The 25056-nt window shown below is 35.9% G+C and overlaps 1 protein-coding gene across 2 annotated transcripts in view; it reads left to right on the plus strand.

Moving 5' to 3' along the window:
- The first annotated feature begins 13161 nt into the window (after positions 1-13161).
- Positions 13162-25056, plus strand: part of GABRG2 (gamma-aminobutyric acid (GABA) A receptor, gamma 2) — a 127465-nt gene continuing 115570 nt past the window's right edge. For both annotated transcript variants that reach the window (XM_010855339.1, XM_010855341.1), the window contains exon 1: positions 13162-13268. In XM_010855339.1, coding sequence (XP_010853641.1) covers positions 13162-13268 — 107 coding nt within the window. The remainder of the gene's footprint in view (positions 13269-25056) is intronic.

Consider the following 25056-nt stretch of genomic DNA (forward strand, 5'->3'; position numbering starts at 1 on the left):
TCTCCTTTGCTTTTCGCTTCTCTTCTTTTCACAGCTATTTGTAACGCCTCCCCAGACAGCCATTTTGCTTTTTTGCATTTCTTTTCCATGGGGATGGTCTTGATCCCTGTCTCCTGTACAGTGTCACGAACCTCATTCCATAGTTCATCATACTCTATCAGATCTAGGCCCTTAAACCTATTTCTCACTTCCACTGTATAATCATAAGGGATTTGATTGAGGTCATACCTGAATGGTCTAGTGGTTTTCCCTACTTTCTTCAATTTAAGTCTGAATTTGGCATTAAGGTGTTTATGGTCTGAGCCACAGTCAGCTCCTGGTCTTGTTTTTGCTGACTGTATAGAGCTTCTCCATCTTTGGCTGCAAAGAATATAGTCAATCTGATTTCGGTGTTGACCATCTGGTGATGTCCATGAAAGTGTTAATACTATCTAATTTCACAAACATAGTATCAATGAGCTACAGTAATTCACAAAGATTTAAATAATACTCCATTCAATATCAAGTACTCACAGCCAGCCCTGTTTAAGTTCTCTGATGGTCACCTTTTGTTTCACCATCTTAAATCATTTTTCCAAGATGTACACATAGTGCCTTTCTCATGAATCTGTGGAGCTTCAGGACAAAAATCATGGCTTAATCACCTGTATAGCTCTAGCATCTGGCACAGTATCTGATTCTTTAGTTGACAATTAACAGTATTTGTTAAATGAATGAGTTGATAAACCAACTTAAAATCATACTTGTTTGCCTGGGTTTATGGATAATTCGGTTCAAATTTTTTTTTATTAGAAATAGGATTCAAACAAGTAGGAATAAATTATAAGTAAATAGCTGCTTTACTGATGTGAATTGAGAAGATAATGTCAAAGGAATTTTCTCTCCTGATTATTATCATAATATTGTATAATCATGACTACCGTCTGTCTTCAGAAGTCATTTCATCTTGTAAAAACTGAAACTCTGTACCTCTTTAACATTAAGATCCCATTCCCATGTCACTGTTGATGGTGGCAACCATTGTATTTCCTGTCTCTAGGATTTTGAATACTTGTAAGTATCTCAATGACAAACTTAGTGTGCCGAAAAGCAGAGACATTACTCTGCCAACAAAGATCCATATAGTCAAGGCTATGGTCTTCCCAGTGGTCTTGTACTGTTCTGAGAGCTAGACCATAAAGAAGGCAGGATGCCAAAGCATTGATGCCTTCAGACTGTGGTGCTGGAGAAGATGCCTGAAAGTCCCTTGGAGAGCAAGGAGATCAAACCAGTAAATCTTAAGGGAGATCAACCCTGAATATTCACTGGAAGGATTAATGCTGTAGCTAAAGCTCCAGTATTTTGGCCATCTGTTGTGAACAGACAACTCATTGGAAAAGTCCCTGATGCTGGAAAAGATTGAGGGCAGAAGGAAAAGAGGGCGTCAGAGGATGAGATGGCTGGACGGCATCACCAATGCAATGAACATGAACTTAGGCAAACTCCAGGAGATGATGAAGGACGGGGAGGCCTGGCATGCTCTAGTCCATGGGGTTTCAAAGAGTTGGACACAATTGGGTGACTGAACAACAACAATAAGTATCTCATATAAGTGGAATCATGCAATGTTTGTTTTTTTGTGTGTGACTAGCTTATTTCATGTAACATAATGTCCTCAAAGTTCATCTGTTCTATGCATATTTAAGAATCTCCTTGTGGCTCAGAGGGTAAAACATCTGCCTGCAATGCAGGAGACCTGGGTTCAATCCCTGGGACAAGAAGATCCCCTGGAAAAGGAAATGGCAACCCACTCTTGCCTGGAAAATCCCATGGATGGAGAAAACTGGGAAACTACAGTCCATGGGATTGCAGAGTCGGACACGACTGAGTGACTTCACTTTCTTTTCTTTCTTTTCTTTTTAAGGCTGAATAATATTCTCTTATGCATATATATGTACAACACTTTGCTTATGCATTTATCTCTTGATGCACACTGGGCTGGCTTCCACTTTTTAGATACTGTGAATTGACCTCGCACTTTGAGCCACAGGTTTGGAGTTAAAGAGAACTACTTAAAGAGAATGACAGACATTCCTTAAAGAATTTGGAGGACATAGGGACCTATACATAATTCAGAATTATAACAATCTAAAGGCAAGAGGCTATGGCTAGAGCTTTCTGGTAATAGCAGAAAAGACTGGGTATACTGCAAACATTCTGCACTTTCAGAGCTTGGCAAAAAAAATGTGTGTTTTCCATGAGTCATATGTGACTCCCAGGAAAGAGGGTTGGCTATATACCATCTTGAAAGGTTTCACATAAAGAACTTCTGTTCATTTCAAAAAGACTGGCATCTCCCAGAGATGCAGCAACTAGATCATCACCTCCACTTAGACATTTTCTATACCAAAAAACTTCTTGGTAGCCCTTAGCAGGTATCTCTTAAGACATCTCAAAAATGCCTCATAAAAGAGAATAACTGTATATCTAAGATTCTGACATCAGATTTTAATGTACCAGTCAAGTGGTATCTCCATTCACCTCCTCCCCTTGTTAAAAAGCAGCTATAGGGTGCATACCTGTTTATGTCTTTGCACGTGTGTATGTAAGTGTGTGGGAATGTTTCTGTGTTAGGGAAAAAATGAGGGGAAAGGTATACCAAGAAAACTCAGACATGTCATTTAGTCTTCTCCTTCCCCTTTCAGATTTCTTATCCTGAAGGAAATCTTTTTGGTATAGCAGAAATGTTTTAAATTGCAGTGTTTAGAGTTTTAAGTTAAGTAGAATTTTACCTGTAAGAACTAGTAAATCCTTCTTCATCTGTTAGCTACAGTGACAGGGAAAACAGTGAGCTATGCCTGGGATTTCACATGGAAGAAAGGAGGAGTCCACAGAGACCAGAAATGAGTTTTTGTGAGAAAGCCCCTTTATGAACTTATGTCTTAGATAGACAGAGTTTGTTGTTCCAGGAGACTCTGAAGGGGTATGCAAGGCAGTCAGATATATATTTATGAAAAATCAATGAGCACTGGTAAAGGATTTATTATGTTGTGTTCTAGTGAGAAAGGTAGAAATTTAAGTCACTGAACCATAATCTCCTCAAGGGCAGGAAACGTATTTAATCCAGCTTTGTTTAAATGATGCCTAGGTTGAGGCTTGTACCTATTAAATGCTAATAAATTTTGGTGAGTGTTGTTGAATAATAAAAAAACACATAATAATTATAATGAATAATCAATATGGATCAGAAATTATATAGTGTTTATATATATTAATTTATTTAATCCACACAGCTCTATGAGTTTAGTATTGTTTGCTCAAATAAAAATGACACAATTGTAAAATGTAAAAAATCTTTATCAGTTGTGACATAGGCATGATCATAAAATATCTGATAAAATGTAAAACTTAAAATTTCTGATAAAACTTAAAAATTACAATGGATTAATTTTTCTTGCGGAAACCTCTTGTTTTTTGACAAAGGCAATAGAAAATTTTATGTACTTTCTATAACTTGAAAGAAGCCATGTTTTCTTTTAAGTATTAACTTGAGGTGCTGAAATTATTTTCCTCAATAAAATATTATATTTTCTAATTTTTTACATTTTTTCTTCTGATGTAAACTGTGCCAAATAAATTTTAATGGCTACAATAATTTTATTTATATTTATATTTTATAATTAAAATTTTTAATAAAGGAAATCAATCGCTTAAGAACTGATTCACCTTTTAACTGAATCCCCCCCAAAAGGAAATTAAGAGAATTCTAAGAATGCCATAAATTATCACTATAGTCATTTGCTGTCATTTTCATTTGTCCTTTATTTTCTCCTACAATTTAAAATCCTCTTTTATTGGGTACGTGAAGGGATTCTGAAGCCAATAGTGGGAAATTGATACTATGGTTCCAGGCCTACCTGTCCTACCAGTCCCATCCAGTAATAGTCACACTAAATGACACCCTGGTGACTCAAAGTCTGAAACAAAGTCCCTGGAAGCATCTCATTAGCACAGAGAGACATTAGCCTGGGAGAGTCTCTTACTGTGTCATGATTGCCTAGGCCATCTGAAAAGCATTACACAATAATTCACAGCATTGATTCACATGCCAAACTGAGTCAGTGTTGAGAATGCCTTCGTTTTACAGGCCTTAGCTTTGACACACACACACACATGAGTCTGTGTGTGTTCTGTGTGTGTGTATATGTAAATTTCCTGTGGCTTCTAAAGAATGACCAAACTGGCATGCATACATTTTTGTTGCAAATGTAAACTGGCACAATGTTTCCAAGGATACACTCTAAGACTCAACTTTTAGATTTGAACAAATAGTCAAAGAGTCTATATTATATTGCCACCCTATTTATTTAACTTATATTCAGAGTATATAATGAGAAATGCTGGGCTGGAAGAAGCACAAGCTGGAATCAAGATTGCCGGGAGAAATATCAATAACCTCGGATATGCAGATGACACCACTCTTATGGCAGAAAGCAAAGAACTAAAGAGCCTCTTGATGAAAGTGAAAGAGGAGAGTGAAAAAGTTGGCTTAAAACTCAACATTCAGGAAAATAAGATCATGGCACCTAGTCCCATCACTTCATGGGAAATAGATGGGGAAACGATGGAAACAGTGACAGACTTTCTTTTCTTGCGCTCCAAAATCACTGCAGATGGTGACTGCAGCCATGATATAAAAAGATGCTTGCTCCTTGGAAGAAAAGCTATGATCAACCTAGACAGCATATTAAAAAGCAGAGACATTTCTTTGCCAACAAAGTCCATCTAGTCAAAGCTATGGTTTTTCCAGTAGTCATGTATGGATGTGAGAGTTGGACTATAAAGAAAGCTGAGTGTCAAAGAATTGATGCTTTTGAACTGTGATGTTGGAGAAGACTCTTGAGAGTTTCTTGGACTGCAAGGAGATCCAACCAGTCCATTCTGAAGGAAATAAGCCCTGGGATTTCTTTGGAAGGAATGCTGCTAAAGCTGAAACTCCAGTAGTTTGGCCACCTCATGCGAAGAGTTGACTCACGGGAAAAGACTCTGATTCTGGGAGGGATTGGGGGCAAGAGAAGAAGGGGACGACAGAGGATTAAATGGCTGGATGGCATCACCGACTCGATGGACGTGAGTCTCAGTGAACTCCGGGAGTTGGTGATGGACAGGGAGGCCTGGCGTGCTGCGGTTCATGGGGTTGCGAAGAGTTGGACACGACTGAGCGACTGAACTGAACTGAATACTTAGAACTGAAAAGATCCTTATATATCACCTGTTTCACCAATTTATTGATAAGACAATAAGATCTAGGGAAATGAAGTAATTTCCCTAAAGTCACAAAGGTAATGACAGAACTAAAATTTTTGACTCCAGACTCTCTGATCTTTGTATTACATCATGTTTCCTCTAAAATTTTACTGTAGCTCATGATTAAGGAAATGAATTAGTAACTATGTTATTTATTACCAGTCATACTTTTTGGAAAACTGTGTGCAACCATGCTAAAGAGTTCAGTTGCTTAAACTGCAAACTGGGTTTAAAATCTGCTCTGCTATAGACTATAGTGGACACTGTGGGTTATCTTGGACAAGTTGTTTAGTCTCTCTAAACTTTAAACTTCCCATGTGCAGAAATTTGAAAGTAATATGGCTTGCCTTATGTTTGTTCTTTTTTTATGATGATCAAATAAAGCCTATCATACATAGTACTTTGGCTGTCACAGTTCATGCTTATTGATAAGGGTAATATTTAAACAATAATTTTACCAATGTGAAATTAATACACAATGAAATGATTAGATCTTGAGTATGCTTTTATGAATTTTACTAGTGTATTAGCCTGGGTAATAACTTTCCTAATCAGGAATATTTCCTTTACCCCAGAAATTTCTCTTGTGATTCAACCATTATAAGCAACCTCTATTCTGATTTTAATCACATGATTTTCTTTTGCTTCCCTGGAAGGTCACATAAATGGCACTATATAATACATACTGTGGTTTGCCTAGCTTCTTTTAGCATAATAGCTTTGAGATTCAAGCATGTTGTCATATGTATGTATGTATGTATGTGTGTGTGTATATATATGCATATTTATCTGTGTATATATTTATGAAAATGAATGATTCATAAGATTACTCTTCAATCATGTTTTTTCATTTTTTAATATATACCCTTAAATCTGATTATCCATTTTTCTATTAATGATATTCAGATTACTTCAAATATGAATAAATCTACACAATTCTTATACAGAGTTTTTTGGAATATGCATACATTTATTTTTCTCTGATAAATATCTTGAAGTAAAATGACTTGATCATGTGGTAAGTGACTGTTTAACATTGAAAGCAAATGTCATAATCCTTTGCAAATACAATTACCATTTACATTCTTACTAGGAAATATGAATTTTGGTTGTTCTATGCCCTCAAAAATTTAATATTGTCACTTCTCCTAATTTTAGCGATTACAGTCCACAAGAAAAGATATCATTGTGGCTTCATTTTTAATTTTCTTAATGAACACTGTTGACGAGAGCTTTTTCACGTTCTTATTAGATACATACAACTTTTTTTGGTCTGTTCGAGGACTTTGACCTTTTTATTAGGTTGCTTGAATTTTCATTATTAAAATGAAGAATTTCTTCATGTATTCTGGATACAAATCCTTTATTATTTATAATGCAAACATTTTCTGCCTGTATGTGACTTGCCTTTTCATTTTTTAGTGGTCTTTTTATGAACAGATATTTTTCATTTTTATTAAGACCAATTTATCAGTCATATTTTATATTTTCTACTTTATGCCTGCTCTAAGAATTTTTTGTCAATCCCAATGTTATAAACATATTCTCTTTTCTTCTTAAAATTATTAATTTTAGCTTTGGCATAAGAGATGAAATAAAGGGCAAATGTTATTTTCAACATTATGCTATTTAAAAATAATCTAATCATTTGTTTCAGCATCATTATTTTAAATCATTAATCTTCCTCCTTGGAAATGCCTCACCTTTACTGAAAATCAAATGAATATACATAGAACTCTGTTCTTTTTTCTAGCTTTTAAAGTCAGAAGCTTACATTATTGTCTCCAACCTTTCCTTTTTCTATGTATTTTATAGTTCTAAGCTTTCCTCTAAGGTTTGCCTTAACTCCACAAAACAAGTTTTGATATGTTGTATTTTCATTTTCATTTGTTTTGAAACATTTACAACTTTTCCTGTGGTTTCTTCTTTGATCTGTGTATCATTTAGAAGTATTACTTTCAAAGTTTTTGAAATGTTTCTACATACAGTATTGATTTCTAATGAATTCTATTGTAGTTAGAGAATATGTAAGCTTCCAAAAATTTGATACTTACTGAGGCATATTTTATGAACAGTTGAAAATGATGTACCTTTTTTACTTCACTCTTCAATTGTTGGGTATTGTATTCTATAAATGTTAAGTCAGAGGACTTTTAATATCTCCAACTGTGATTGTGAGATTTATCTCTTTCTCCTGTTCTGTCAGTTTTTGCTCCTATTTATTCTGAAGCCCTGTTATTGGGTGTGGAAAATTTTATAATTCTTATGTCATCTTGATGAGTTGATCTTTTTGTCATCATATAGAACACCTCTTTATCTCTTGTAATACTCCTTGTGGTTATGTTGCTATTCTGCCACAATTTTGCTATCTGCATTCTGTTTGTCTTTTCCCCCTGTTTGGTATTTTCTACCTTCTTTTGTATTTATGAGGGTTTTTTTTTTAGTATTTTTTAAATGATTTTTAGCTATAGCTTTTAATATTACTTTTAGTGGTGCTTTAAAGATTACCATATTCACCTCTGGGTCTTATCAAACTCTATGTATAGTTGCCATATTATTTCTTGAAATAACCAAACAATTATAAAAGTATAATTTTATTTACCCCCAACTCTGGGATATTTTGTGCAAATTGTTGACATGTATTTTATACATATATATGTTTTATAAACCCCAAAATGCACTGTTAAAATTTTTGTATTAAAAAGTCAGGTGATTTTTAAAAGAACAAATAAATACACTTTGTATACATATTTTTATTTATATATATAATGTGTATAATACTACATATTGTATATATAGTTTCTTCATATGTTGACCATTTTCAGGGTTCTTCATTTGTCACAGATCTGGCTTCCCATCTGGCATCACTTTGCTCAGCCTGAAGAATTTACCTTAGCATTATTTTTATCTCATCTTTGCTGATGACAAATTCTCTCAGCCTTCATTTATTTGAAAAGGTCTTTTTTCCCCCCTTACTTTTCTAACAGATCTGTATATTGGATATTTGATTCTATGTATAGTTTATTTTCAGCACATTAAATGTATCATCCACTGTTTCCTGACCTCAATTGTGTTGATCCATTTTTGCTTTATTTTAGGTTTCTTTGCCTTGTTGCTCTTTCCCTTCAAAAACAGGTATCTAAACAAAGTTTGTTTGTGGATCTGGAGTCTAACCTTTCTGTTGCTATTTTGTTTCTCTGATTTCTCCCTTAATTTGAGCTGCTCTAAGAGTTAATTAAGGTTGTTGCCTTCTGCTGATGTTAATCATCCTATATCTCTGCAACTGCTTCCTAGAATGAAACTTTCCATGCTAAAACCAAAGAAAGTAAAAGTGAAGTCGCTCAGTCGTGTCCAACTCTTTGCAACCCTTTAGACTGTAGCCTACCAGGCTCCTCCGTCCATGGGATTCTCCAAGCAAATACTGGAGTGTGTTGCCATTTCATTCTCCAGGGGATCTTCCCGATCCAGGAATCGAACCTGGGTCTCCCATATTGCAGGCAGATGCTTTAACCTCTGAGCCACCAGGGAAGCCTCCAGTAAATGAGGAAAATTTTATCATCTTTTAAGTGCCCTCAGGGAAACCCTAGACCTCATCCAATCCAGTTTCCTCATTTTATGGTCAAATCTTCATCTCTTTTGGCCCATTTTTGGTGACTTTCTAGGATGTACATAGTTTTTATTTAATGATTTCTCCACAAGTTATAAATGTTATCTGCATAATGGTTGGCCTATTTCATCATTAGCAGAACTAGAACCTAAGTTATTTATCTTAATTCTACAAGAGTTAAGAGATTTGATGTTGACAACCAAATTGATCCAACTTTAGATTTCATAATTTACTTCTGTGTATAGTAATGACAGTCAGTTCAGTTCAGTTCAGCCGCTCAGTCATGTCCGACTGTTTGCGACCCCATGAATTGCAGCACGCCAGGCCTCTCTGTCCATCACCAACTCCCAGAGTTCACCCAAACTCATGTCCATCGAGTTGGTGATGCCATCCAGCCATCTCATCCTCTGTCGTCCCCTTCTCCTCTTGCCCCCAATCCCTCCCAGCATCAGAGTCTTTTCCAATGAGTCAACTCTTCGCATGAGGTGGCCAAAGTATTGGAGTTTCAGCTTTAGCATCAGTCCTTCCAAAGAACACCCAGGACTGATCTCCTTTAGAATGGACTGGTTGGATCTCCTTGCAGTCCAAGGAACTCTCAAGAGTTTTCTCCAACACCGCAGTTCAAAAGCATCAATTCTTTGACACTCAGCTTTCTTCACAGTCCAACTCTCACATCCATACGTGACCACTGGAAAAACCATAGCCTGGACTAGACGGACCTTTGTTGGCAAAGTAATGTCTCTGCTTTTGAATATGCTATCTAGGTTGGTCATAACTTTCCTTCCAAGGAGTAAGCATATTTTAATTTCATGGCTGCGGTCACCATCTGCAGTGAGCCCCAAAAAATAAAGTCAGCCACTGTTTCCACTGTTTCCCCATCTATTTCCCATGAAGTGATGGGACCGGATGCCATGGTCTTATTTTTCTGAATGTTGAGCTTTAAGCCAACTTTTTCACTCTCCTCTTTCACTTTCATCAAGAGGCTTTTTAGTTCTTCTTCACTGTCTGTGATAAGGGTGGTGTCATCTGCATATCTGAGGTTATTGATATTTCTCCCAGCAATCTTGATTCCAGCTTGTGCTTCTTCCAGCCCAGCATTTCTCAGTGACAATAGTAATAGTAATAATAATAACACAATATCAAATTAAAATAATCTTCATTCAGATAAAATTAGTCTACCAAACAATTCTCCAATATATTGACAGTGACTTGTTTGAATAAGAAGATGCAGGTGGTAGTTTTTTCTTTCTACTTTTTAATAATTTTAAAATTTTAGTGTAAGTTGTGGCTCAGTTGGTAAAGAGTCTGCCTGCAATGTGGGAGACCTGGGTTTGATCCCTGGGTCAGGAAGATTCCCCTGGAGAAGGAAATGGCAACCGACTCCAGTATGCTTGCCTGGAAAATCCCATGGATGGAGGAGCCTGGTGGGCTATAGTACGTTGGGTCGCAGAGTCTGACATGACTGAGTGACTTCACTTTCACTTTTCACACAGCAAATATATTGTTTGCAGTGAAAATATGAACATATTTATCAAATTATGGTTGTTTAAAGATGCATCAAACATAAACTTAAAAATGGGCAAGAATAAAAGGTGATTATACTCACAACTAGAAGGTGATTACAAAAAATCATTAGACAAAATCTCTTACAAATACCAGTGAATATGTATGTGGTTAAATCTTAGAAAATATATTGATATTTTTTTTTTCAAATAGCAGCCACCAGATAGGAAAGATCCACCAAGGCAAACTGCAACTTGCAAGCCACGAATAGCATAGTTAAAATTGTACCCAGATATTATAATAGTATAATTTCCTCTATAGATTTCTCTTAATATGCTGGCATGTATTCCATTATTGAAATAACTTATAATTTACAGGGATCATTATGATACCAATAAGGAATCAAATCTGAATTACTACTTTGTGAATGTGATAGCATTCATTCTCACTGGTTCACTATGCTTGTCACTAAATTCAAAGGAAAAAAATAACTTACATTGGAAAATTGGAAATGTTCTATTTGGTAGAAGACAGAATTGTCACATCAGTTTTTATTTGCAGCTTAATGGTCTGTATATCTGTTCAGTTTGGCCTCCTGTGTATTTGAAAAATTAGGATGTTTCTTATAATTGTATTCCTATTTCCTCTGGCAACTGACTGGAACAGAACAGTGGCAACACCATTCAGATGGGGTACAAGCACTCCAGTGTGCATGGTTTCCACTACTATACTGATTCAGAACTAGCTCTTTCTTTTCTTTTTTCACTTATCTCACTTGCTTGGCTTTTGTAGGCATGTGAACACGGAAGCTTTGGCCTACAAAAATATGATAGAATGTCTTAACTGAAAATAAATACACAGCTATTAACAACATAGACTTGTTTTCTAAAAAAAAAAAAAGGATAAATATAAGGAGGGCCAAAATTCCTCACAGTGCAGTAAGGAATAAGCAAATTGCAAAGGAAGACACTTTCATTTTTTTCTGTCTCTAATTTAATCACTACCAAAAAAAAAAAAAAAAAAAGTTGACTACTACATGTGAATGCTGTTGTTGTTTTAATTGGATTTTGTTCAAATGCCATAAATAACTGCCTAAGTTCTGAAGGCATGCAGGTTTCCAGGCATGTCTGTTAGGCATTTTTTGCTTTAGTGTCAGAATATGTTTCCTCAGTCTAAAGGAAGCCAACAGTTCTTCTCTCTACTGTCGTTAAGTATGTTTTATGTTTGCAGATGAAGTGTGCATCTACTCATCCCATGTTCTATTCCTATGCATCCTGGACTCTTTACTCAAGTTCCCTACCTGGAAGACTTTCTTGTAGAAGAGGCACTGGTTTTGGACTGACTCCCTGCTGTGGTCCAGGGAGTCTGATTGGTCCTCTTCACTTGGAATTTTTCATGAACATCTTTGCTATGGTCTCAGTGTTGCAGGAGCCTTGAAACACTCCTCCACTTGCGTCTCCATGATGAGAGAATGGGGTTTCCTCTGCAGTGGATGAACTAAGTTGACATAAAAGGATATCTCCCATGTATCAGTATCCATGGTAACATTCTAGACAAGAAAGAAGCATGGTAACACCACTCTTCCACTCCAGAAATTTTCAGAATTATCACCAAGCAGAACAACAACAAAAGTCAAATCCCACAGAGCAAATAGAATTCCCTTTATATTGTTAATGTCATCTTGACTTTCCCCTTTATCCACCATCCTTTCAAGAAGCAGGCCCCTATTCTGTGGTCTATAGTCTTTAGGCAGCTATTTTCATGCATTTATATTTATATTATTTAATATCCAAGTAGTTTGTGTCTTTGCATTTTCACTAGGGATAGGGAGCAGAAAGAGGAGGAGTGAATACTGAAGAGCATAGATTCTTCTTGTTTTGTAATTCTATCAATGTTTTCTCCTTTCATTCAAGTTAAAAATTCACCGAATCTGTTTTCTTAATGGATGGTTTACAGAGAAACAACCACTCCTCCCCCAACACCTGCTCCCCCTTCCCCTACGATGTAACCCTAATTTCTAATGTTGCATGATTTTAAATAAGGATTCTTGGCAGATCTGAAGAGACACCTTCTGTCACTGGTGATATAGTATATAAATTGCTAAAGCATCTCTTGTCCCCAGGAAAGCCTCTCTTTGCATGCCTGTGTGTGCACCAAAGAGTTAAACAGCGCTGGAAAGACACCACGCATGTGTTAATTCCTTCTGCAGCAGCACGCATCGCTTCCACTTTGACCCCTTAGTTAATCTGCGTGATGGTTAATCACGCAGAGACTCGAGTATTTCTTTTAAACACATACACACCCCCCCAGCACACATACATACTTGCTGCCCTCTAAAAGAAAAATCAAAGCAAAGCAAACAAATAAACAAACATAAAACGATGGACCTGGGAGAGTATGTGTGAATGGTGGGGGGACATGAATATGTGTAAGAGTGTGCCCGCGTTTCTCATTCTCTTATTTGTCTCCTATGCGTCTCTCCCTGTACCCTCCCCCTGCCTCAATTATATTATTCCCCTAGACTTGAAAGCTGCTCCCTGAGCTGATGCTTTGATGGTATCTGCAAGCGTTTGTGCTGATGTTATTTCTGCCCCCTGAATATTAATTCCCGAAGCTGGTAGCAATACGGCTCCCCAGTGACGGACCTACTAGAGGCAGGTGGGGGGAGCCACCATCAGATCATAAGCATAATAATAATACAAAGGGGAGGGATTCTTCTGCAACCTAGAGGCTAGAGGCAGGGGAGGGAAAAAAAAAAAAAAACGATGAGTTTGACAAATATATGGAGCACAGGAAGCTCAGTCTACTCGACTCCTGTATTTTCACAGAAAATGACGCTGTGGATTCTGCTCCTGCTATCGCTCTACCCGGGGTAAGATATGCCCTTTTCGGGGTTGTTTTGTTTCACAGAGGTGGGGGAAGGGGTGGGGACCGAGGAACTAGGGAGACCACCCAGATTTAAAAGACTCTTCTGGGATTTGGGGCTTTGTTATTTAGGAGAATGTGAATATGTGGGGCAGGAAAAGGAGGGAGAGAAAAGGAAGGTCATTTTCATTTATTTATTTATTTAATGGGTTTTATTTCTTTCTTTTAGAATGGAAAAGCTAACGCCATAAAGACTTTGCGTTTGGGGAGTAGCATTTTGATAGTACTGCAATCTGATGTCTAGGTGGGCTGTGCTGATACATGCTGGCATTTGAGGCCATGTTGGAGGCGTTTGGGTGGGGGTCTGGAAGAGAAAACTACAAATGGGGTCCTGGAGTATACCCGGCAGATGTGTTTGTGTGTGTGTGTGTGTGTGTGTGTGTGTGTGTGTGTATGTGTTGGGGGATGGGTTCTGCTCCTGTGACCAAAGTATCTCTTGTTTCTGCACCTGAGCATTCTTAAGATGAATGAGCCAGGTTTTCTATCCAGCCCCATTGACCTGGCAGCAGACTCCCTGGTGGGGTAACATGGTTCAGCACCAGGGACAGCAGTCCTGTCAGGGCCAAAGGAAAAGAAGCTTGTCTAATCCCATAAGACAACTTTATATTTACATAGGACATTGTCATAGTAAGACAGAATGCCGATGGAGCAAAGGAGCACTAATGATGTCTGGGGACCCTGCTTTGATTATCCTCTCCCCCTCCTTGAGATAGGAGGGGCATTGTTGGGCATGGGGTGGAGAATGTAGTTAATGCATGGAGGGATATAGGTCTGGAAAAGAGTTGGCTTTGCTGTAGTGTTGAAAAATATGCTGAGCCAGGTAAATGTGATGCCTAATTGGGGAGTTAGGCATTAATGTCTTAGAGCCTTATTACATTGAATGGAAAAGATGGGAAAAGATTGTGTTGTGAAGTGTTTTGCACCTAATTTTTTTTTTTAACTTCTTTGCACCAAAGATATCAAGGAAATATCCCTTCACAAATAGTTCATCATTTATCCACCCACAAAAACAACCCCCCTGACTCAACACACACCATCAGGATTTCCAGCCAGAGCCAAAGGCAGGTTAGAGGTCTATTGTACTTATATTAGTTGCACTCTGCTTTACTGTCACTTTGAGACAAAACTCAAAAAAAGAAAAACTGGCTATAGAAGAAACCAAGCCATTGCCTAAGGTTTTCCTGGGAGTTGACACTGCTATGTAGTAGTTGTAATGAAGGGAGATAAAAGAGATGAAGGTGAAAATATTTTTTTTTTATTTTATTGAAAAGCTAACTTTGCTGGTCCTGCATTCTCTGGAGTAGATAATCAGAGGAAAAGATTTCAGTAAAAAGGAGACCCAAGCAAAACAAGGAGTGAAAGTCTCTCTTGGGAGTTTGCAAGTAAAGAGAAGGGCCTGCTTAATCTACCAGTACTTTTCATACCTTCCCGCATTACATTAAAAATTGAATGCATTTTCTTTAAGAGTGTCAGATTAAGTAGCTTTCTCAGAAGAGGGCCTTTTACTTAAGATAGTTTAGGTGTTATGCATTTTAGTGGCATACTGGAAAAACAATGTTTTTAATTAAAAATTACATACATTTTACTATTTAATGTAGTATGTAACCTTTAATTTGTTTCAGAAATTGGGGAATTTAGTTACTTGTTGATAGAAAAACATCATTCTCATGTTCCTACCATTTATGAAACCTGTGGATTAAAATACACTTTCCTTCCCACACACTTAGATTCATTTTAGTAAGCAACTTTATACTTAAATAGATTAGTACATTTTTATGTATTTTATCTCCAAGGGACTTATTTTAACCAAAAACATGCAATTTTATTATTTGTAAGAGTATCAAATTTAAGATGTCTTCTTATAGCAACAGTCCTACCTTCTCAAATATTATATAAAAACTAATATTAGGGATATATTTTAATTTTCAATTCCTAGCATGGTATCTAGTTGAGCTTTATAAGTAGCTCTAAATAATGGGAGTTATGTGCCAAGAAAACTCTTCAATAGGAGGATTTTCACATTTTCTCTGTAATGACAGAGAATGGAGTCACTGTAGTTTGGTGCAGAGAATGTGATCAGAGTTTCAGTTTGTTGCAATCCCATAAAAAGAAAAAAAAAAAAAAAGCCATTTGAATGGCTGAATAGAACTGAATGAAAATAGTAGCTTTGATCTCTGAAGCTGATCCTGAAGGACAGCAAGTGACTAGTAAAATGTGAGTTTCTAGGAGAAATTTAAAAAAGGCTTTTTGGGTAAACAGTGGTAGTAGAATCAGAAAGTTGAAGGAATATTAAAAAAAATTAACGACTTTTTATTTATATAACTTCAAAGAAAAATGTCCCTCGTTAAAATTGACTAAATTAATTAGATTGTGTGGGAATATGAGTCATTGGCATGAGGATGTTTATAGCTAATATCTCTTATGTGGGGGATAGTTAATTTCTGAAACCCAAAACTATCTAAACTGTCACATATCTTTTATACAATGCTATCATATGAGTCATCTGGGAAACTTTCTAAACTTGTATGATTCTTGAACCAAACAAGCTTGCTGTTCCCTACCTTTCCAAATTTTCCACTTCGCCTTATTAGAAAAGAAAAATCAAAATCACTTCCTCAGCATATTTACTTGCTTAGTTATAGATATAACATTTCAAGTAGTGTCTACCCTGAGACAAACATACATCTGTAAAAAAAAAAAAAGAGAGAGAGAAATATTTATCACTCAGTATTTCCCAGGATCCAGCTGCCTACTACCTTCTAGACAAAACATAGGCAGAAATTTAAAAATCAGCTTTTAATTTAGTTACATAAATGCATCTGATATCTTAGACTCAGTTTAGAATAATCTCCTCAAGAGAATTGAATTACAAACTATTTAGCAATAGAGGCCTCTGTGCTACACATTTTAAAATTTGCATCATATCAACAAGAATTTCTCTTCAAACTGGAAGAATGTAGGACTGAGTTTAGAGATTTTATCTTTGTTGTAAATATTATTTTGCTAGGACTGTGACTAGAATAACTTCCTAGTAATTCCAAGACAGACTTTCCACAATTTAAGTACAAATAGGCTTTACCAGGGCTTCCCTGATAGTTCAGTTGGTAAAGAATCCACCTGCAAGCAGGAGACCCCAGTTCAATCCTGAGTCGGGAAGATCCCCTGGAGAAGGGAAAGGCTACCCACTCCAGTATTCTGGCCTGGAGAACACTACCGAGTGACTTTCACAGGCTTTACTGAAATGACATAATACTTGTTGAAGAGATGCAGAATTTGCCAACCCAAAATATGCCTCTTCGGCATAAGGATTATTTTAGGCTTATTATTTTTAACAAACAGCAGATACAGGTGTGAAGCTTAAAACTGAGTGGAAGTTACCTTTTGTAAGAGGCATTCAAATAACAAAAATCTCCATTTTTATGAGTATCTCCATCCCTCTACCAGAAAGAAGAGTTTGGCTAAATATCTAGAAACTTACCAGTGGTGAAGGCAGAGATTTGAATCTGCCTAACAATCATCCCCTTGTTGACAGTGCTTTACTCAATAACTGCCCTTAACTGGCTCCCCCTGCTCACAACATCTTCTTTTGTCTTTAACCAGACACTGTATGTAAGGAGGTGGCCTGGGCTATTTGAAGGACTTAGCTTTCCTGGGTATTTCCTATGTGTACAGAAAGTATACATGTTATTACATTTCTGTTTGCTTTTTTTTTTCTTTTCTCTTGTGAATCTTATTAATGCAATGATGGCTCAACCAAGAATCTACAAGTGTAGAAGGAAAATTATTTTCCTCCCCTACATGACTGTCCAAAGTACTTCTGCTAAAATCAAAGACCTTGGAAGACTGGCAAAAACTTTATAGTTAGTGCATTTCAGAAACTGTTTGACCATCACAGGTGTCCAAACAATTTAAGTGCTTAAAGATACAGGATTTCAGTTGTGGTGGGCACATTTCTTATTCAGGCGATTATGAAAGAAAGAATTCATCCTCCTGCTACTGGTTATAAGAAATCCACGTGGGTTATAAAAGACCTATGTGACTTCTTCAAAGTCAGAAACCAAATAGTAACAATGTAACATCAAGTTCAGATTTTCCAATCTACTTGTGTCATGTGTATACATACAATGAACCAGATTTTACATATAAATATTAATATATAATATAGATTTTAATGAACATATACAAAGTTGTGCAACCTATTTCAATGTATAAAATATATTTATTTTATATCATGTGTGTGTATATACACACACACACACACACAATTTTACTAACATTTGTTAAGTAGTTTTTGTGAACCACATTTGACTTGGAAACCAAGATTATAGAGACTTTAGACTTGCTTAAAAGCAACAGATAATTAGAAGTAACAAAATAATGATTAAGCATGTATGTGGATAGAAATAGAGATTTATAATGATAAATGTGTACATTTGTATACATTTCACACCATCCTGGGGTTCGTTGCTGTGTCGCTTGGTGGGAGTTTTCGGGGAACCAGGGAGTGGCTCTCACTCCAGTTAATACCACTAATTTCCCCCTACCCTTCTCCCCTCCCCAGTACTGCTAGTAGCAGTGAGTTGATGTGAGTTCCAAGCATGACCTGCCAACTGCGTTGATGCAACTGGAGCTTTCTCCTTTCTGTGGCTGCCAGCACTCACCACTTACTTATCATCTCATCACTTTGCCCCAGACCCCTTGTCCTGAAGCAGGATCTCAGAAGGCCTGTCACCTCCCTGCCTTGTCTCTTGGGCCATAGCCACTCTGACCTTGATGTGTCCTTTGCTAAATATGACTTTTCTGTATAAATAAAAGGTGATTTGGCATGTTCTTTCCAAAAATATTTTAGAATTATATGTTCATACATGATAGTGATAACTGGTTTCATTTTGTATCTGTCACTATTTTCCAAATTTTGTTTTCTGTTTTGCTTTTTTCTTCTGATTTTTTTCATCAGGTTCATTTGCTCAGTACTGCTTACTTATAAGTGTATTTAACTGATCAATTTTAATTTTCATAAGTATCTGATTCTACCATCATACAGTAGAAGCTAGTATGGATATACATTCTATTAGCCCAGTAAATAAAGATTGAATTTACCTAGTAGTGTGGCTTGAGGTCCTCAGTCTGCATCAGTCACTCCATTTTTAAATTTATCTTGCATTTTTGATTGAAAGCTCTAAAAGATATGCTTAGAAATAATCCAGTATTCAGTTATTTTATTAGTTTAATAACATACTAAATAATATTATTTAATACCTGGAAAAACTGTTTAGAAAGTATATTTTCTTAATGGTTATGTGTAACTAAAGCATAGTTTAATCTGGTAATTCAGTCATTACCCAGAAAGTTAACCACTCTTTTTCATCCCATTTTCAAAAAAACTTTGTCTTCTATTGAGAAAATTTACAGGATGACTTGTTGAATGTTGTTGGATAGTTTTCCTACAAAAATTATATATTGAGGCAACCATACTGAATATGAAAGTAGAAAAAAATGTTGCTGCTTCAATATCTGGATATCTTTATCTTCAGTGTATAGATATTTAAAGTTAACAGTTTTAATCACCTCAGTCATACAAGCAACAGCTTGATTAACTTCTTTGGTACGTGAAAACTTAAAGTGCTTTTTTCATTTCTAGAGGAAAACAATTTACACTTTCCAGATATTGGGGCTTTTTTTCCTGAGACTGTTGGTGTGCACACTTTTTCTCCTTCTGTAGCTTTGTAAGTTAGATGAGGAAAATAATATTTTACTTTTTTGACTTTTGAAAACAAGTCATAGAATAGTTCTGAAAATAGTCCAACTCTTCCTGAATTTTGGTGGTGGAGTAGGGGTTAAGATTTCCCCAGTCATATATTTCTAGAGCAATACACCACACCATTCACCTACAGTCTTCCTTTTTCTCTGTAAAAATAAGAAAAATACTTGGATTGTTTTGAGGTGTAAAAGACTTCTCCAGTTTACTTTACTGGGAAGGTTATTTCCTATTCATTTCTTCTGTATTCTAGAGAATATGTATCTTTTAAGGGGAAAAAAAAAAAACACTTTTAAGTTACATATTAGTGATTTAGGGTAAAAATAAAATTTAACTCCAAATCACATTAATCCCTACAGTATAAAATAAGAGGGCAAATATGGTAATAATTCTATATTATTATGAAATCATTATGTAACTCTCAAGACAAAGTGCTATGTAAATGCTAATAAGTAGTCCTGATATTACATTCTCTACTCATTTATAAAGAAAACCATATAAAAAAAAAAAAGAAAACCATATGAATACCAAATAAGTAATAGTGTAGAGAACAAAAGATGCTTTTTAAGCCAAGGTCCTTTGTAATAATTGAAACCCTGCCATGAACACAAGTATCGTAGTAGAACCAAAGTCTATGTAGTGAGATAGATAAATAGCAAGTTCTATAATTTATTTAGGCACATTTAAATTACATGGCCAAAACAAACTGAATATAACTTGTCAATATAACCTTGGTAGAAAGAAATAAATGACTTATTTGTGTTCTTTTGTGCAGGTTAACAGTCCCTTTTTATAAATTGCTTTTGAAAACACATTTGAGATACAATAAGTAAGGGAAAAACTCTAGATATAAACTATAGAATTGACTAGTATTTCAGCTAGTTCTATGCTAGTAATGGTATATAACTATATAATTTATAAATTGCTTTTGAAAACACATTTGAGATACAATAAGTAAGGGAAAAACTCTAGATATAAACTATAGAAGTGACTAGTATTTCAGCTAGTTCTATGCTAGTAACGGTATATAACTATTATGGGGTAGCAAAAGCCATAATTCTGTCCTCATGGAGTTTGCAGTCTCATGGGTGGCAGGCAATGATCAAAGTTTTACTAATTTTACCTTAGATAAATACTACACAGCAAAGTCATATGGTGCTATGAGAGACTATGACAGTTTTCTAGCTGGTGAAAGCATAGGACAGAGAAATTAAGTTAGGGCCACAAACTAGCTAAAACTGATCTACAATCATCAAATTTGTTGGTTTTAATATTTCAACATCCTTTTCTTTGTTATAATAGTTATTGCTGTGTTTTTGTTTTTGTTTTTAACCTCAGTTGAAGAGGTTTTTTTTCACTTAAAAATGAGTGGTATTTTTTGGAAGAAAAGTGGTGAAAATTTTTTAATGTTCTAAAAACAATTTCTTTTTTTACTATTTAAAAGTTATGTAGTAGACTAGAACTATATTAAGGATAATTAAATAATGTAATACATCATATGTGACATTATTTTAACACAAACTAAATTTACCAATCAATGGCCAGTTGAAAGGCTTATGCTCTACTCACCCCCATCCAGTAAATAGGTCTTCAAGTTACAGATGCGTGAAAGTAGATTTATTATCCTACCACTGCCTCCAGCTGAGGCATCTTCCCTGATTCTTTGTCAACCCAATACAGTCAACTATGTCAAAAAGGGAAAAACAGACACACACACACAACTGTCTTAAATATAAATACCTGTTAAGCATCAATTAATTTCAGAGTTGGATACAATATGATAAAAAATAGAGTTTTGAAGATTTTAAAATTATGTGCAAAATGTACTATGTATGACCTTTAAAAATATGTGCAGAAGGAGACTGTGAGGCATGCAGGATTTGAGTTCGCAGACCAGGAATTGAACTTGGGCCATGGCAGTGAAAGCCCAGAATCCTAACTACTAAGCCACCAGGGAACTCCCTCAAGTTACTTTTCAATAATAAGAAACTATAATCTTTCAGCAAGAGAATAGATTGCTGAAATTATTAACATAATTCCAAGGAATTATGTTAATAAATTATCAATTTTTAAAATCTATTTTACCTATTTTATTCTAGTATCTCCTCCTTTCACCTAAGTCCAGGAGTGGGATTGCTAGTCATATGGTAGTTTTATTTTTAATTTTTTAAGGAACCTCCATACTGTTTTCCGTAGTAGCTGAACCAACTTACATTCCCATCAACAGTGTAGAATGGTTCCCTTTTCTCCACACCCTCCCCAGCATTTATTGTTAGATTTTTTGATGATGGCCATTCTGACTGGTGTGAAGTGGTACCTCATTATAGTTTTGATTTGCATTTTTCTAGTAATTAGCAATGTTGAGCATCTTTTCACATGCCTCTTGGCCATCTGCATGTCTTCTTTGGAGAAATGTCTATTTAGGTTTTCTGCCTATATTTTAATTGGATTGTTTGTTTTTTTGATATTGAGCTGCATGAACTGTTTGTAAATTTTGGAGATTATCCCTTGTCAGTTGCATCCTTTGCAAATATTTTCTCTCATTCCATGGGTTGTCTTTTTGTTTTGCTTATGGTTTCTTTTGCTATGCAAAAGCTTTTGAGTTTAATTAGGTCCCATTTGTTTTGTTTTGTTTTTTCCTTCATTACTCTAGGAGATAGATTGAAAAAGATATTACTGCAGTTTATGTCAGAATGTTCTGCCTATGTTTTCCTCTAAGAGTTTTATAGTGTCCAGCCTTACATTCAGGTCTTTAATCCATTTTGAGTTTATTTTTGTGTATGGTATAATTTATAAACTAAATTATTTCAGGGAAGTCCCTTAACCCTATAACTACCACTTGTTTAATATCTGTAAGATATTTAATTATATTGATATATTGTGATAGGTGATGTTCACCCCTAATAATTGAGAGAGTGAATGGTAACAGAAATATAGTCATGTTTAGATGCTATTAATTTAAACATCTTTCATTGTAAGCCTTCTATTATGAAATGATACTTAAAATATGGTTGAATTTCTCTGTAACTGATTTATTGAACATGCTGGAATTACATAGCTATGGTCTAGAAATTATGTTTCTTTTTAAACATCATCTGTTGAATCTACCCCTCCCCGCCCCAACACCACATCTGGACAATATATATCCAATGTCAAAACTTTCCATTCATTTTAGAGTTTGTAATCTCATTTTCAGGTATTAAATTCATCTAAATTGATCCTTCAATCTCTCACTCACTTTAATTTTTTCTTTTTTATTTTTTCTCTTCTCTCATCAGGCCTGACTTAAGATTTCTGCAGCCCACCTATTACATCATGTTCTAAAGGCTCCCCCTCTTTTTATTATGCTGCTTTTGGCTTTTTTCAAGATTAGGGTCGAGGTAGGAAGGATGGTTACATTTGCAGAAAGATCTTACTGTACTTTCTGGGTGAAAGAGGCCTGCATACTGAGTCATTCTTTCATGGGGGAGTTGGATGGGTTCTGTGAAGCTAACCCTCTTCCTCCTTCCTCCCCCTGGGAACCTTGAGAATTGCACTATTCCCTGACATGGGTCATGCTGTAGGGACTTGATGTTTCATGACAGTCCTTCGCTCCACTCCAAAAATACATCCACTCTGACTTTATACTAGCATTTTATTACTAGAGTTGCACTATAAACTCTAAATAAACAGCACGATTCCAGCATGACTATTTTTCTGGCATCCATTTAGCTCAGGAAGAATGAATGAATGAAAAACAGACTCTGAAAAATTACTTGTCAGCTTCTGAAAGTAATGGTGTTTTTCTGACTCAGATTCACTATAGGGATTGTTCAAACCAGCTTATCTTCTTTAGACTTTTTCAGGAAAGAATCAAGCCACATTAGTCACTTAGGCTCCTTAAATTATAGAGACCACAGGCCAAATTTTGCTAAGAATTCTCTGTCTACCCTGTGCTGAAACAGCATTAAGAAGTAAATAATGCAAGTTTTCTGTTTTAGGTAGAGATAGCAGTTATCTCTGTTAGTCTTCGCTAACTTCATCTATGAGTGAGTTTCTTGACTTTGTTTTCCACTTGCCTTGAGGGAGAGGTGGAACATATGTCACTGTGAGGAGGGAATATGAAACTGCTGTAGCTCTTTCTGCAGTTAGGCCAACAACCTTATTCCATAAGAACTACTCTCTCATTGAATCTTTTAACTTCCATTATATGGTCCCAAACTGGGTGAAGGAAAAAGAATGCAGGAGTGGTTTTTGGCTTTCTCTAGCAAGTTCTGCCTCTTCTTGGGAATCCATCACATTGGTGTTAAATGAGAACATAACATTTCTCATTTTTTCTCAGTTCTGTTATGATAATTTTTTAAGTATTTAAGAAAGTATATTTAGTATTATGTTCCCTATTTGATTCATTTCTTCCTGATATCCACTACTTTATTCACCTTCTTCACATCTTTGCTCAAATATTGCCTTCTCAATGCCTACACTGATCATTCAGTGCACTATTGCAAATGTCCATCAATCCTATATTCACAACTCCAGTTCTCTTCTATGTTTCACCTTTCCTTAGTATTTACAGTCTTCAGTAATTAGAAAATTTTTGTATTATGACACCTACTGATTTATTATTTTAATTTTTTACTTTCTGTCTCACTCAGCTAGAATCCAGGATGGACGATAACAGAGATGCTGTTTTGTCCTCTGCTATACTCCAGACTGTTAGAAAAGTGCCTTGCTTCTGATAAATGTTCAGTAATTACTGTTTCATGGGATCACAAAGAGTCGGACACAACTGAGCGACTGAACTAGAACTGGAAAAGTGAAAGTTAAGTCACTTAGTCGTGTCCGACTCTTTGCAACCCCGTGGACTGTAGCCCACCAGACTCCTCCATCCATGGGATTTTCCAGGCAAGAGTACTGGAGTGAGTTGCCATTTCCTTCTCCAGGGGATCTTCCTGACCCAGGGATTGAACCCGGGTCTCCCTCGTTGGAGGCAGACGCTTTAACCTCTGAGCCACCAGGAAACTGGGATTACTGTTTAATGAATTTAATAATAATAATGGCATCTCCCTTTCCCTGAAATTTATCTTCTTTTTAAAAAATCTTTTCATCTTTTCCATAGCACCTAAGTCCAGCATACATTGCTGGTGACCAAAACAAAAGAGCAAGTCCTACAGTGTAGTGCAGTCCGTAAGAGCATAAGCCATGGACCTGCACTTGCCTAGTATTCATATTTCTACCCTTGACATTCGCTACGTGATGACCCTCAGTAAATTTACTTAACTTCATTCATCCTTAGTCTCTTTGTATAAAAACAAAAAAGACAATAATTCCCCTTAAGCTTATTTTGAGTAGTAATTGACATAATACATTGAACATGGCACATGGTAAGCATCTCTTATATGTTGTTATTGTTTTTACTACTACAGGGTCATTATTTATTTCCTGGGATATCCCAAGAGGCACAAGTAGCCTCTCCACCCCTACTAAACTTTGAACTTGGGAAAAGTACAGGAGAGGGGTTTTTTGATAAAAATTCTGTAATTCTCTATTCCCCTGTCTTAATTTGTGTAAGATGAGAAAATTGAATAAAGCTCCCTAAGTTTCTGGAATGACAATACTGTTCATTCATTTTAGATCCATATTATATATAATAAAATGTCTATTATGCATGGGCCAAGTCCCAATAACAATGAAATATGTGCTGACACATAGGCCTTCTTCCTGAAGACAGTTTCTTTAACTATATGCAAAGAAGAGAGAGCTGATGTTTTTCTATTCAAGTTTTTGACTGATTCCCCATTTTTTTTGCGTGTCCCTTATGGATCTGATAACAGAGTAAAATCCAACTCCATCTGTCCCCTAGGTTACTGCATCAGCCATCTAATGGACCTTTCTGATGCCGGTTTTTTGCCTTCTGATTCATTCTCCATACAGCAGAGAAACTTTTTTCCTAACAATTATTTTCCTAAATACAGATGTAATTTAGATTCAATGAACT

Source organism: Bison bison, unplaced genomic scaffold, assembly GCF_000754665.1.
Source record: "Bison bison bison isolate TAMUID 2011002044 unplaced genomic scaffold, Bison_UMD1.0 scf7180017864363, whole genome shotgun sequence".
Taxonomy (NCBI): domain Eukaryota; kingdom Metazoa; phylum Chordata; class Mammalia; order Artiodactyla; family Bovidae; genus Bison; species Bison bison.